Source organism: Pagrus pagrus, assembly GCF_965226575.1.
Source record: "Pagrus pagrus genome assembly, chromosome: 16".
In the NCBI taxonomy this organism is placed as follows: Eukaryota; Metazoa; Chordata; class Actinopteri; order Spariformes; family Sparidae; genus Pagrus; species Pagrus pagrus.
The window spans coordinates 18,029,710-18,044,930 of NC_140200.1; the positions used below are offsets into that span (position 1 = coordinate 18,029,710).

At 43.1% G+C, this 15,221-nt stretch overlaps 1 protein-coding gene across 1 annotated transcript; it reads left to right on the top strand.

The window, feature by feature from the left end:
• tfap2b (transcription factor AP-2 beta) lies at positions 1 to 13,541 on the top strand. Its single transcript, XM_084377312.1, has 7 exons — positions 1 to 79; positions 2,352 to 2,810; positions 4,225 to 4,279; positions 5,526 to 5,745; positions 6,085 to 6,203; positions 7,256 to 7,397; positions 12,618 to 13,541. The coding sequence occupies exons 1-7, from the start codon at positions 32 to 34 to the stop codon at positions 12,907 to 12,909; spliced, it is 1,335 nt and encodes a 444-aa protein (XP_084233438.1). The 5' UTR covers positions 1 to 31; the 3' UTR covers positions 12,910 to 13,541.
• The last annotated feature ends 1,680 nt before the right edge of the window (positions 13,542 to 15,221 follow it).

Genomic DNA, 15,221 nt, shown 5'->3' on the forward strand with positions numbered 1-15,221 from the left:
CATTCGGTTTACCGACACCGGAGAAGCGACCATGCTGTGGAAACTAGTTGAGAATGTCAAGTATGAAGATATTTATGAGGTAACGTTGCCGTCCATGTGTGTATGTATGTTGAGGAAGCAGACTTACTGGAGATGATTTGAGGGATTAATGAAGTGTTGGACGTTGTTGGGATGAGTGAGGTGGTTTTCAGGAGGCTTTAGGCCTGTTAGTCTGTGGTGTGCTGACTGAGAATGTGGATTAGAGCAGAGAAATTTTTAAAATCATGATTTTTTTTCGTCTATAATGCAGCTCCATTCACTCTCTGGAGCATGAGTAAAACGTAAAAAAAAATATGTAACATTGGATAAAGATAATTTGTGTTTCACATTTTCTTGATTTTTTTATTTTTTATTTTTTACATGCGATATAACTTATTTTAGATAAATGCTATTTCGTCATGTTTAAAAGCAATCAACTTAAACTAACTTAAATTAAGCCCTGAAACATCTCTAAAAAGAAAATTTAAAAAAGAGCACCGGTGCTGCTAAAATATGTATTCAACAAAATAGTCGAAAAATAAATTAAATTCTTCATTTTAGTTTGTAAAATGCAGCAAAACAAGTTGGAGAACCGCTGGGTGAGAGGAGGCTGCTGATGTGTCAGAAGAATGTAAATTATTTGGCTTTCATCCCAGAACAATAATTCTTTTTTTTTTTAAAAACGAGCGAGCAGGAAGGGGAGAAATACCGCCGCGCTGCTCCGGCTCGCGCTGAATGGGCTCGAGCACAAAGCACGTTAGGAAGAAAAAAGGGGCAGCTCCGCGAGGCCCCTCGGCTCAGCCCGGCGGGAAACCCTCGTCTCGTGCCGCACATGGCTTTTCTCCCACGGCGCGAGGGGAGGGGAGGCTCTGGTGTTGTTAAACAAGTCATCCAAGAGGGCAGAGAGGGGCCCGCTGGAGACACAATGTGAAGTTTAATCGCTTCTTTTGACTCCTGACACCGTTCACACGAGCCCCTCGTGCGCCCTGTAGTGTGTCGGGTGTGTTTGTCAGGAGGCAGCTGCAGCACAACATGCGACACCTTCCATTTTTCAGGAGGGGTTTTGTTGGCAGGGTGAAGTTTGGGTTGAAAATCTTACAAGATTACGCAGACATGTTGTGCGTAAAAGTGATCTGGTAGAAGCCTTCTCCACGTCACCCTGCACTGGAGCGAGTCTGGATGTGTCTGATAGAAACAGAAGCTGGTTGCTGGCTGGCTGGCATTGCAGTCAGTAAGCTTTAACACAACCCCAGTTTATATTCTTCTCCATCAACCTCACTGATATTGTTTTTTGCGTATGTTTGCGCAGACATTTTGTGCGTAAAAGTGATCTGGTGGAAGCCTTCGCCACGTCCACTGGCCGGACGTATCTGCTAGAAACAGAACTTTTGACCCGATTAGTGTCAGAAAGCTTTAAAACAACCCCAGTTTTTATCCACCTGCTTCACTGATATTGGTTTCTCTAAGTCTGTTTGCGCACAAATCATGTGCGCAAAAGCGTCTCCAAAGGACACAAAGTGTGCTCTTCCTGCGTCATAAAAAAAAAAAACTCCCTCAAAGTGCGCTATATATTTTGTGTGATGGGGGAATTCCTCACGGGTCTTCGCTTTCTCCCCTTTCTATCTCCTGCTGTTCGTGCGCCGTTTCGGCTCTCCACGGAATTTAAACGTCACTCACGGTTGCGCGAGAGGCTTCACGCTCCATGTGTCGCCAGTCCCCTGCCTCGCGCACATTAATATTCCTGTAAGTCTCAGTCATGAATAACAATTACACCGTGTACCGAGGGTAGAGGCGGGCGCTCGGTGCTCACACTCAGAGCGGCGGCAGCTCCGGGCGGAGGAAGGTTCAGCGTGGAGCTGTAGAGCGGGCCGTGCCTGCAGATACTCATCGTTGCTTTTACCTGGAATGAGTTGGGTTATCTCGGCCTGACACGCTCTTTACCAGCCTGCTGTTTTACCGTGAGCTCGCTCGTGACGCCAACAGAGGGCTTACAGATGTTAGTCCATTCATACTCCACCGCGGTGAGTTCCCCTCCCTCACACTGTGTTTCTGAATTCATGTGAAAATGGTGACTGTGGAGATGAATGCGAAGAGGTTTTCGTTATGAGACGTTTAAAATGAGGTTTGTAACGTTTTCCTCCAGGCTCTTTGTGCTTTTTGTTCAGGAGATTCAATGCCAGTTAGGCTGCTTTGGCTACATCACCAGAGGCAACACACTAATAAAAGCGTCCTGATCCTGGGCCTCCATCTGGTTTCATTTGGTTAAAATGTGCTTCTAATTCTGCAAGCGGTTGATTTTTTCTCTCTCTCTTCTTCTCTGCATCCTCCTCAAGGACCGGCATGACGGTGTCTCGAGCCACAGCTCGCGCCTGTCCCAGCTGGGCTCGGTGTCGCACGCGGGACCCTACTCCAGCGCGCCGCCGCTGTCTCACGCGCCCTCGTCGGACTTCCAGCCTCCGTACTTCCCGCCGCCGTACCAGCCGCTCGCTCACTACCAGAGCCAGGACCCGTACTCCCACGTCAGCGACCCGTACTCCCTGAACTCCCTGCACCAGAGCCAGCAGGGCGCGTGGGGGGCGCGGCAGCGGCAGGATGTCGCCGGAGACCGGATGGACAGCTCGGCTCTGCTGGCGCAGCCGCGGGCCTCGCTGCCGCAGCTGTCCGGGCTGGAGCCGCGGCGGGACTACGGCGGTGTGCGGCGGCCTGACGTGCTGCTGCACTCCGCTCACCCGGGACTGGAGCCCGGTATGGACGGACTGCTGCACGGGCTGCACGGTATGGAGGATGTCCAGGTGAGCTAGGATTATTTTTTTTGTTTTTGTTTTTGCTATTTTGGTTGTAAAAGTTATTCTAAAGATTTTTGGGGATTATTATATTTGAGAGAGACCGGGGTCCGTTTGACAAAGTAGAGAATATACGACTGCAATTTTTATTACAGTGTATTATATATTAAACAATAGCACAATATCAGATATAAACATGATTTCACCATTTTCATTTACATTATTTTTACGTTTAGAAAAACACAATTCCCACCTTTTCACTGCAGAATGAAACAAGTTTAATAGCTTGGATAGCAGCTTTAAAATACTAGAACCAAAATAAAGATAATAAATACATAATAAAATAAATGATAGTGGAGGAAACGTATCGGTAATTGTTGACAGTTGTCTTCTTCATTGTCTCCGCATGTTCGCCGTGCCTTTAGAGTTGAGGTCAGTGAACTCAGCAGCTCCCTCAGGGCTGGACTCTCACAGCAGCTGTAGCCTGAACGCAAATGGCCCACAGCTAAACGAAAGTTGCCTTCAGAGACCCGAGACATCTCCTTTGATGAGGAGATGCTGATGTGTGGATTAACTGGGCAGAAAGAAAAATAAGATGAAATGTTGTTGGTGCGAATTTCAATCCATTTACCTTCACTGATAAAATGATGGAGACATATTTAAAGCAGAAAAGTGTGACGATGCTGCAATATTTGATTTTTAAAAATACATTTTTTCCCCCCAATTTTGTGTGGAAAATTACTATTATTACTATTATTATTATTATTATTATTATTATTATTATTATTATTATATCCATGCTCACTCTATTTGTCGATTTTGTAGGCTGTCATTTTTGTGTTAAACGATGATTATTTGGTTGTTGCTGCTTGAAGACGTAATGAAATAGACCTTAGTGTCAGCTGTGTAGGATTTCATCTTCCCCATCATCCCCTCGTTTCCCCCCTCAGGGCACGAGCATCACGAATTGTTTGCCATTTCACCTCCACAATAGCCTCTAATTTCTGGCTTTCAGTATTTGTGTCACACATTTATTAACCCCCACGTGAATTTGTTTTAGCAAATCCTATCTTTTCTTCTCTGTGTCGAGCGTGCTGCATCGTCAGGTCTATTTAACGAGGAGTTCATCTCGCAGGGTGATGGATTTGAGTGAGTTTGATGAGAGAGGGTTTAAATGTGCGAGGATGCGGAGGACACGTCGTGATGAGTAACAGATTTGTTTGCTCGGTGGAAACAAACAACTTAAAGACGTTTTTTGTTTTTTTAAATGAGTCGTGGAGGATTTATTTTTCTCTCTCAGTGTGTTTGATTGAATTCCAGTGAAGGAAACGACTTTCATATACTCTTTAAATTGGTTGTGGCAGTGTGGATCTCGTTGAATTAAGCAGATTATAATGATTTTTGTATTTTCTGGTTCCGACAGACTATCGAAGACACCAACGGAACGAACATCCTGGATCAGTCAGTGATTAAGAAAGGTAGGACACACAAACAGATGCACACAAATCTCTGCCTGTGTGCAAGATGATAAAAATGCCAACAATTAAAAATAACAAATATAAAATAAATAAAATTGGGCAACATTTTGTTTACAAAAATAGTTTTTGAGATTGAAAGGGATAAAAAAAAGTAGCTTTTTAAAAGCTTAATGTATCATTATATTATCTTTTTTTCTTGTGTGCTGTAAATTATGATGATTTATGGGTTGTAGAATAGCAATCATGCTCATAAAAATGTAAATCTCAGCATGACTTGTACCAGATGCTACCCATCTCCCTGTTTTCGGCCGATCTGAGCCTTGTTTTTGGAGAGTTTAGAAAAAGGTGAATGATCCCTTTATATGACTGGCAGGCAGCACGTTCTCTTAACTTCCTGTCTTATATTATCTATCATCATATGTGTGCTGTAAATTACAATGATTTATGGGGTATAGAATAGCAGCCATGCTCATAAAAAGGTCAATCTCAGCAGGACTCGGACCACACGCTACCGATCTCCGCGTTTTCGGCCGATCTGAGCCTTGTTTTTTTTTTCGGGGGGAGGCGAGTTTAAAAACGGGTTAACGATCCCGGTATATTGACTCGCAGGCAGTGTGTCTCTGACAGACAGGCTGCCATGCTGCCGCTCTGATGATGTGCGGTGATTTAGTTACGGGATGTTGAGTGACTGAGCTCCCCGCGGGGCATTTAAGCCGCTGATGTAATAAATGGCACCGCTCACGGAGATCTCGTGAGCTCGTTTAGAGCTAATCTGCGGTATTATCCCCCGTGGAGCCATCAAGGCCCCCTCGCACTGACTGGCCCCTACGCACACGCACGCACGCACGAGGCTGGCTGCTTCTTTTTCTCGCCATTAGCGCGCGAGCAATGAGCATTAAGACGCGGGATGAAGGAGCATCCAGTGCTGCTGCTGCTGCTGGTGGTGATGGTGATGGTGGGAGTTAAACCGGCCGTGGAGAGAAGACGGGGAGGTGGTTAATGCGATTTGAGAGCGCGAGCCAATCAACAATCGATAATATTGTAATGAGAATGTCGCGCGACATTAAATAACAGCAAATGCCCGGCGCGTGGGCGCTTCATTAGGCCAGGGCCGCCCTCTGAGCGCGCGTGCTCTCACACAAAGTTAGACAGAGGAGGAGGAGGAGGAGGAGAAGAAGAAGAAGAGATCTGAAACTCGTCTCAGTGTTTCTTATGTAACTCACAGCCTCTAACCTTCCTCTTCCAGTCCCCATGCCGCCCAAGAACATGGGCTCCCTGATGCTCGGCAAGGACGGCCTGATCGGCGGGGTGACCGTCAACATAAACGAGGTGTTCTGCTCGGTACCGGGCCGCCTGTCGCTGCTCAGCTCCACCTCCAAGTACAAAGTGACCGTAGGGGAGGTGCAGAGGAGACTGTCCCCGCCCGAGTGCCTCAACGCCTCCTTGTTGGGGGGCGTGTTGAGAAGGTACGAGCTCAGCCCGGGAGCATGTTGACTGTGGTGCTCAGGAGTGTGGATGTTTAAAAAAAGAAGGAGAAGAAGAAAAGCTAGTGGCTTTTTAAATATGCAGAGACATCTATTAATTAAGGCCTCTGTGTCTGAGCCGTTTACAACCCAGATTGTACTTAACGTCACCGAAACCTCTGGAGACGAGCTGATTTTACTGTTTGATAAAGTTTCCAAAGTTTTGAAGAGAATATTGGTCATTTGGTCTTTTATTGTTTTTTGATATCGTCTTAATAATCGTGCCTTATATACACTTCTTCAATTTGACATGAGTTGATTGGTTTTCCTCTCTTTCTGCAGAGCGAAGTCCAAAAACGGTGGGAAGTGTCTGAGAGAGAAGCTGGAGAAGATTGGACTCAATCTACCTGCCGGAAGACGCAAAGCTGCCAATGTCACATTACTAACATCTCTTGTAGAAGGTGATTGATTTACTGGGTTTAACTCCACAAACACAGAAACACACGCTTTACTCAATCCGAACATTTTATTTGCATCTGTGACGCGTTTTGACGATGATCTGACATCACTTAAGAAAATAGAACTGCAAAGGTCGTGACCTTACTGGCCCGATGAATGACAATCACCCTGTTGTGGTAAAAATGGCTGCAGGAATGTGAAGTCAGGTAAATAAATACTCAATATTGAGCGAGTGAAGGATCAGGGTTGGAGTCACTACGTTAGATTGTATAACGTGTTAATTGATTAAAGGCTGCAGTTTGGGCCTACACATGTGTACATCAACATTTTGGCTTTAAGACAACTTGTTTATTTTCTATATAGGTCATGTTTTCATACATATATTCTTTAATATTCTCAATAAATCTGGTAATCTTTTTTAATTTTTAGGTCATTATTATCTAACAAACAGGTAATATGTATATGGATAGATTTTTTTTTTCATTTTTGAAATGTAGTTCAAATATTTTCATTCAACCCAGGATTTGCTCATATTTTCAAGTAATTTATCACACGGTTTTTTTTCTTTCTGTTTTTTTTTTTGTTTTTTTTTTACTTTTTGGTCTTTTTAACCACCAAATTGTCAGTTTTCACTTTAAATTTGGACTCATGTGTCCACTCTTGCCCGCAAATAAATAAATAAATAAAAATAGAGCAATAAACTGGACCTCTCCTGATAATTAAAGATAATTGGCACCTATTGTTAATTTTCAAAATAAAAGCGTGGAATATTTCACCACGTTCTACCGTGTTTGCGCGCAGGGAAACTAGTGCGTAAAAGGAAAAACGCGTCATTCACAACGACTCCGACACAACCATGAAACATGTGATTACAGCACGTTCATTGACGGCTAATAAAAGCTGAAGAGGAACCACGTGTGAGTGCAGAGCTCCACATTTCTGCTCCATCACGCGAAACCCGCCAACATATCCTTCACTGAGTCAAACATTCACACTCACTGTCACTTTCCTTTCGATACTTCTGTCTCTAACTCTACCTCCCCTCCCCCTCCAGGTGAAGCGGTCCACCTGGCCCGGGACTTCGGTTACATCTGCGAGACGGAGTTCCCCACCAAAGCCGTGAGCGAGTACCTCAACCGGCAGCACGCCGACCCCAACGAGCTGCACACGCGGAAAAACATGCTGCTGGCGACAAAGTGAGTTTGATGGAGCGTTTGATTAGATCCTGTCCCCTCGCCGTCTTTATAGGGTGTCATAAGAATATCTAATGCACGTCTGCAGTGTAGCATATAGGGAGACACCGGTGGCAGTAATGAGATTACAGCCTGTGAGTAGCTGTTGTTGAATCGTGGAGAATAAGGGGGATCAGGACCCCTCATGCAGGTAAACTGCTTGGGACAGAAAAACAAGACATTTCCAGTTCAGTTCAGAAAAAATATGAGCTGTTCTCTTATTTAAACGTGCCAAAGGTGCAAAACTGTCACACACTTAAGGCTCAGGACGCTGAAAAACTCAAAATCTCTGACTATTTGTCAAGAGATTCAAGCAAATTTGTACTCTTTCCAATGGCAGATTTTTTTATTACTGAATAAAGGCAAACAAACCCTATTTTCATTGTTTTTAAACTTATTTCTGAAGCGGCAGGTTTGTAGTTCCTGGTTGCCACTCAGAAAGGTTTTGTCGCTGTAGATTTAAATTACATAACTGCATGAAAAAACAGGCTGTCCTTCTTCTGCAATCATTTCCTTCCTGATGAATGAAATTATTACAAAATTAAACCCTCTCTCATTTTCCTGGGGCCTCCATGGCTCCTCTCTGAGACCCCCCTGAGGGTGCAAACCTCCCCTCTCCTCTCCTCTGTGCCTCACACTGTGTCACACACACACACACTGTGCCATATGTGAACATGGCATTGACATTTGTAAAAGAGAGCGAGATTTTCTTAATGAACGGCATCGAACTCGATATGGATCTGACCTGCAATGAGACGGCTGATTGAAAGAACTGCCCCGCTGAAAAATTAGGGCGGTTTAATTCAATTTAAGAAAACGAGCAAAAATCTGCATCACGGTCGAGAAACAGGAGCGCTGAGGCGTTCATTTTCACCGTTTGATTGCAATGTACGTTTATATTTTTTTCGATGTGACTCAGCATCCTTTAGCGGGTAACCTTTAGCTCGAGCTCACTTTACAGCTCACAGACGTTATAAAATATACGAGCTCTGAGGTTGCTTGTGTGTTTGACCTCTGCTTCTGGTCTCAGAGGCGATCAATTTTTGTGCCTCTCCTTGTAAAGTTACTTATATCAATCCATTTTCTCAGACAGTCAGAGTCCTCCAATCAAGGATCTTCTCATTACCTTTAGCAACGCAGATTTCTTAGAAACGAGGGCAGCAGAGGTTAAAAATCACAGAATAAGTTTGATTTCTCTTTGCCTGTTTTTACAATGAATAAAAAAAGTATTTTGCCAATTAATGAGTAATGCTGTTCCAGGTTCATTTGCTCCCCTGGATGTGGGTTTTCCAGACGTAAAGGTTACGTGCAGAGCAGTAAACCACCTAGCAAAGATCCCTTCAGGAAGCTTGTATTTTTAGCTTGCATAAACAGTGCTGTCTGCTGGCCTGGGCCGCGTAAAACCATCTGCCTGTGTCTGTGTGTTTGTGTGCATCCCAGTGTACTCTGCTCAGTATGTACGGTGTGCTCGGTTTGGTGGGTGTTTGATGCTCACATTCAAACCTGTTCCAATACTGTGTGTCGGTGCTGCCTGTTAGAAATTCATTATTTAGCAGTGAAGTGTTTCAAGTCGTCAGAAAACAACAGCGAGAGCCCAGAGTGTAGCCCGGGGTGGCGGCTTCTCCTCTCTCTACTCCCCTAACCCCAGCTGGGCTCGGCCCGCACAGCCTGTCACTCATTTGCTGGAGCTCTGCCCTTAGGCCGCTTACAGGGTGTGTGTGTGTGTGTGTGTGTGTGTGTGTGTGAGAGAGAGAGTATAAATCTGAGAGAGGGAATGAGAGAGGGGTCTCTTGAATATAAAATGTGGGCCTAAAACCAGAGGATGATTTGTTGAAATTTAACAAGGAAGAAGGTGAAGGCTCGATTTTCTTTTGTCGGTACATTTTTTTGCTTTAAATCTGCAGCGATGACGAATGATGATTTAATTCGACGACCTCGTCTAAAACCACACATGCTAACTGCTAAAGATTTACTCTTAATGTTCAGAGGCCTCGAACCATCAAACTGTCTGGCTCGAGCAGCGCCTGTGCTGTTGATGTTGGCCTTGAATTTCTGGGAGCAGTCGCACTGAAGATGATTCGTCACACGTAACAATGTGACGTCATGTTGAGTAGGTGTTAAATGCCTCCCTGAAATTACACTTGTATATTACTTAATTGTTTTCATAGGTGAAAGACAGTCCAGGGTTCGCGTCTAGCTGTTGTTGAATCATGGAAAATAAGAAAGAGCAGGGCCCCGGTGCGCATACAGTGATTTCAACACTGTGAAGTCCAATGAAACAGCAAAACAAGGCGAGACGCTCACAGTCAAGTCATGCTCATGACATTTCCAGCTCAGTTCAGGCCTAAAATATTAGATGTTCTCTTATTTAAATGTCCACAGGATTTTAAACCGTCACATATTTATGTCTCTGAGCACTGAAAGACTTAAAATCTGTCTCTTTATTTGTCTAATTTCTAGTCAAAATGTCTCATTACACTAAATAGAAGACACAATGACCTAACAGGTAACATTTCACTTCTCTCTTCAGCTCTTTCCCTAACCTTAACCAAGTGCCAACAGCGCCTAAACATAACCATAAAAACAGCTGAATAGTGTTGTCATCAGTGCCAGATTGACTATTTTGGCTGAAAACAAAAGAAATTCCTTGTCAGCGAACGTTTCACTGATACGTTCCAGATCCACACTTTTAGAACGTGCCAGGTCCGTTAATTAACATTGTGTTAACAGGAGAAATAATACGGTTGGCATCACGTTTCCTTTAAAACCTGTTTGCTGTTGCAAAGAGTTTAAGATTTCAATATTTATCTGTTTTGTCATTATGCCCAGGTAAAACAAAACTTTCTATGGCACTCCCTGTAGTGAAATATAAAACATGTAACTAGAAACAGGAGAAAAAAAACAACTAATAAATAGAACAGAAAAACAACAAATAAGCAAGAACAGCATCAGTAGGGGAGTGCAGAGTGTCTCGGGTGCAGGTTGTTAGTCCTCGGCTGTATGTGTGACACTTTGCACTCCCCTACTGATGCTGCTTTTGCTTATCTTATCCACTTATCCAGCAGAAAAGGTCTCAACAGTAAACTGTACTGTCGGGCCTTCAGAATAAAAGACAGGGCTTTGTTTTAGATTTAGAAGTAACCTTCAGTCACAAAACAATCGACAAAGCAGTAGCCTCAGTGTGCCAGAGTACAGTTCAGCCTGAAGATGTGTTTTCAGGGAGTTAAAGATCCCCTCTGCACAAAAACTCTCTAATGTGTGTCTGACATTGCAGAAAAAAAGGTAAAATTAAGTCCTTAAAATGGCACCTTTTCCTTCTCACTCATTAAAATGACAAAATATATAAATATGCAAATAATCCTCATTTCACAAGTTTTACCTTTGGGCACAAGATGTCTCCTGCTTCAGCGTGTGTGCACAGGAGGTTTCAAGTGTCCACATCACACTGATGTGTGTTGAATACTGGACCAGGAACATTTACACTTTCAGTAGATGAAGGTGAACAAACTCTGCACAGTGAAGCTCAAACATGCGACTGTAGGAACAAGAAGGAAAACACTTTCTTCACTAGAGAGGGACTTTAAATACGCTCGGTGCAGTCGCTCTGTCCAGGTGAAGGTATGCTGCAGTTTGTGCACTTTGGGATACATTGAACATCACTTAAAGGGGATAGAAACAGGAAAGTATCAGGGGGAAATTTTCCTTTGGGACAGATTACGTCGTACTTACGTACTTTTGCAGTAAAATGAGTGCAGGACAACAGAGTGAAAACAATCCTGTTCACTTGTAAATATCCCGAGGTTTGGCAGTTTGCATCATGTGACTAAGAGACATTTTGGAGGATTTTCGCCAGAGAATTCTGGTTTAACATCTTAAATCTTGCGATTATTATCACAACACTGCTGCACTGAACATTTGCTTTGGTTCCCCCTGTCATTAGATGGGTGGTGGGATGCAGGAATTTCATCCGTCTGGGATTCAGGGATGGTACTAATGCTGTTTTAATGCTCAGTCCCACCTGAACAAGAATACTGTCCTCGGTGAATCACTGATTTAACTTTTTGATGCAATAAACCACTGCAACCATATTTTCACATATGCTGTGCTACATTCAGAAAATGCAGTCAAGTGTGACAGTTGATGGCTAAAACTACATAAATTCCTATCCTGATATACTGCACTGTAATATTACAGACCGATTTTTTCCACAGGACAGGAAGTTTGAAAAATAAAAGATACATTTAAATGCAGCTTAAAGGGACAGTTCACCTCAAAATCAAAAATACATATTCTTCCTCTTATCTGTAGTGCTATTTATCCAGCTGGATTGTTTTGGTGTGGGTTGCAGAGTTTTGGAGATGTCAGACATAAAGATCTCTGCCACCTCACAAATATAATGGAACTGGATGGCACTCGGTAATGTCTCTTTCCAGCAATCATGACCTGGTTACCAAAGATAAATCACAGAGCTTGTTGTGAGCAGTTTCATGTAGGGACAATTTTTCACTCTACCGAACAACATCTGCCAACCATGTAACTTAACCACAAGCTAAGATAGCTAAGCTTCTGGAAAGAGACGCTGCTGCTGTGTTGTTGAGTATTTCTTGAGAGACATCTAGTTCATTATTTTATAGAGAAAGCAGGCATCTCACACCACTACAGGTAAGAGGGAAACTATGTATTTTCTATTTTGGGGTGAACTGTTCCTTTCATGTGAAAAGGCTTCTTTCCCCTCAGATTATAAGATATAACCTAATATGTTGCTTTGTTCTGGAAGGTTTAATAGGTTGTGTTCAGTTTCAGGTAGCAGCGCAGGAACATCTGCAACTAATGCTGCACAATACCCTCACTGTCATCCCGTGACTGTGTTTCAGCACAGAGGCATTTCATGAGGCTTTCAGCCAGGCGGAGGTTGCACAAACTGTACAGTTGTTGCTGACAGCTTTTTATTACGAACTGGACACTGATTTTGAAATTTCTGTATTAACTGCAAACAGCTTAATGTTTTTGTTGCATTACCAAGTGAGGTCGAGGTGGCAGTTGTTCTCTGTCTAATATTTAGAGGGCAATCAGTTAGTTTGGAAATCACTAAAAAAGACACACACTGACTGTTGCCACCAAATGTGGTATTGCTATGTTGGGGAAACCCTAACCTGACATCTGTCTGTGTCTTCTCCCCTGCAGACAGCTGTGCAAGGAGTTCACAGACCTGCTGGCCCAGGACAGGACTCCCCTGGGCAACTCGAGGCCCAGCCCCATCCTGGAGCCCGGCATCCAGAGCTGCCTCTCCCACTTCTCCTTCATCACGCACGGCTTCGGCTCGCCCGCCATCTGCGCCGCGCTCACCACCCTCCAGAACTACCTCACCGAGGCTCTCAAAGGACTCGACAAGATGTTTCTCAGCAACCCTCCCAACAACCGGCACGGGGACGGCGGCAACAAGGGTGGCGACAAAGACGAGAAGCAGCGGAAATGAAGCACGGGGAGAAGGGGAGCGATGACGGAGGGCTGAACGAATGGGAGGCAGACACACAGACAGACAGACAGACAGACAGACAGACAGAGGCGTTACACCGTCACTTCTAGCTTTACACCACTGCCACTGACCTGCCACACACAGGGCTGAGGTGGAGGAGGAGGAGAAGGAGGAGGAAGGCTTGGTAGAGAGAAAAAGGCAGAGGAAGACACCCGTGGGCCAGTGTCAGAGAGCACAGAGGGATTTTTCATCTGTGTTACGTTCTTTTCATTCCCCTGAGGACATGGTGGTTACTGTGTTACATCCATTTCGCTCCCTCTGCCTGCATCCTGTGAGACTGAGACGCTGCGAGCAGCCAACAAACTACATTGTGTGTGTGCCTGAGTGAGCGTGTGTGTGTGCGTGCTTGTGTTTGTTCCTCACACAGAAAAGCATTGTGGGTATGAAGATTGGGTGACGAGCATTCTCTCTGTGAAACAGGTTCGTCTGGTTCCTTAACACAAGCGCGAGGAGGGAGGGTGTTAATTTATGTGTGTAAATATTTATTTATATTAATTTAAATGGATGGTTGTGTAAATAGGTGCACCCGCAATTTTGGAGTAGGCCTATTTATCTGTGATTCGATCTTTGTGAGCCAGCGGGAGGGGCGGGGTGGGGGTGGGGGGGCAGGACTCATCCAGTGTTTTTCTGTTCTTATAGAGCTGTTGTCATGGTGCTGATGATGGGTAGACATGCTTCTAATTGTCCAGTGATTTCATTTCTATCACATTGATAATAAACCATGTGTTTTATTAATGCGAGGTGTGCAGCCTGCGCCTTTTCTCCAGGGAAGTTCGCCAACAAGAGTCCCACTGAGGGTCGATGGGTCTGAGTCACTTTGAGTTCAATCCGCTGAAAATGTAAAACATGATATTCATTAGCTGCTTTCAGGGTATTCACCTGAAATAATTTCATGAAATAATAAAGGTGCATTATGGAGTTTTAGGGGAGAAATTTTAATTTAGAAAAGGAAGATCTTCATTGACAAATTTTAAATGCCTAAACACACTGAATAAACAAACTCTTTTTGTTTTCATGACTGAATAAACTGAATAAACAAACTGACCTTAAAGTTCAACACAATTTCATAATGTTACTTTGTTTATATGTGGCGGACCCTGCCACCTTTCTAGCTTCAAACAGTGTTCTGGGGACCTTTTTTTCCTCTAAGAACAGCTTGTTTATTCAGTTATGGAAAAAATAAATATTACTGAGTTTGTATTATTATGCATCATTAATATTGCAAATATTAAAATTCTGAGTTGGAATTTCTTCTCTAAAAACTACATAGTGCCCCTTTAATGGACATCTGGAAGTGGAATAGTGTGCAACTTTCTGGGTCAAACTCACAGGCCGGCAAATTTGAGTTATCTCTGTCTGTTCACCTCAATATACAGCAGTGTAATAAAAACCCCATTAAGATCAGATTAAATGGCCGACTTCGGCAGTAAAGAAAACCATGAAGATTCTTGGAACACTCTATAATAACCATCTTTAATAATGGTAAATTGATAATTAATTAAACTTAACTTAACAGTTTTTTGCACTGTTAATAGAGCCCAACTGACTGCATTATGGAGGCCGATGCTGAGCAGATATTAGGAAGTAAAAAATTCTGATATATCGGCTGATATTCACAATTATATCACCTCTTAAATGTGTTATGAAACAGCAGCAGTGACAAAGATATGTAACAGAGGCAGAAAAATACAGACAATTAGTGCAGTGAAACAGTAAATTTACTGGGAATTTAATAATCATAAATTATTCCGAGCATCTTTTTCAGCATTTTAATCTCCACAAAAATGTTTTCATATCACCACATATGACTTTCACTACACTTTTATTGTGGCCAAACAAATTCCCAATAACGACATTACTGTGACATAAATTTATAGTAAAATAATATAAAATGGCGATAGTAAATTTAATCTTTAACTTTGTTTACTGTGTGTTTTGTCTCATTTTTGGGCAAATACATTTCTCTCAATATGAGTGTAGAGAGGTGAGAGAGAGACTCTGTGTAACCATAACTATAAAAATAAATTGTGAAAAAGCAACAGGGTGATAAACAAAAGATCTACAAGGCACAACAACTCCTATTCCCTTTATTATTCACAGGATATTATCACAGGCCTCTGTATATCATTAATGCTTAATAAGTTATACATTTTTTAACATCACTGTTATTGTCAATATCAGCATATCACCACACACCTAATATATGCTTATTTTAAAGGTGCAACCGATGTTTATAAAACTTTATAAATGGT

What these genes read in the sequence shown, in the direction of transcription:
- tfap2b (XM_084377312.1), top strand. Translation starts at nt 32, where the DNA reads ATGCTGTGGAAACTAGTTGAGAATGTCAAGTATGAAGATATTTATGAG. An exon ending in AGTATGAAGATATTTATGAG is followed by an intron (nt 80 to 2,351) that starts GTAACGTTGCCG and finishes ATCCTCCTCAAG; the next exon opens with GACCGGCATGACGGTGTCTC. An exon ending in ACTAACATCTCTTGTAGAAG is followed by an intron (nt 6,204 to 7,255) that starts GTGATTGATTTA and finishes CTCCCCCTCCAG; the next exon opens with GTGAAGCGGTCCACCTGGCC.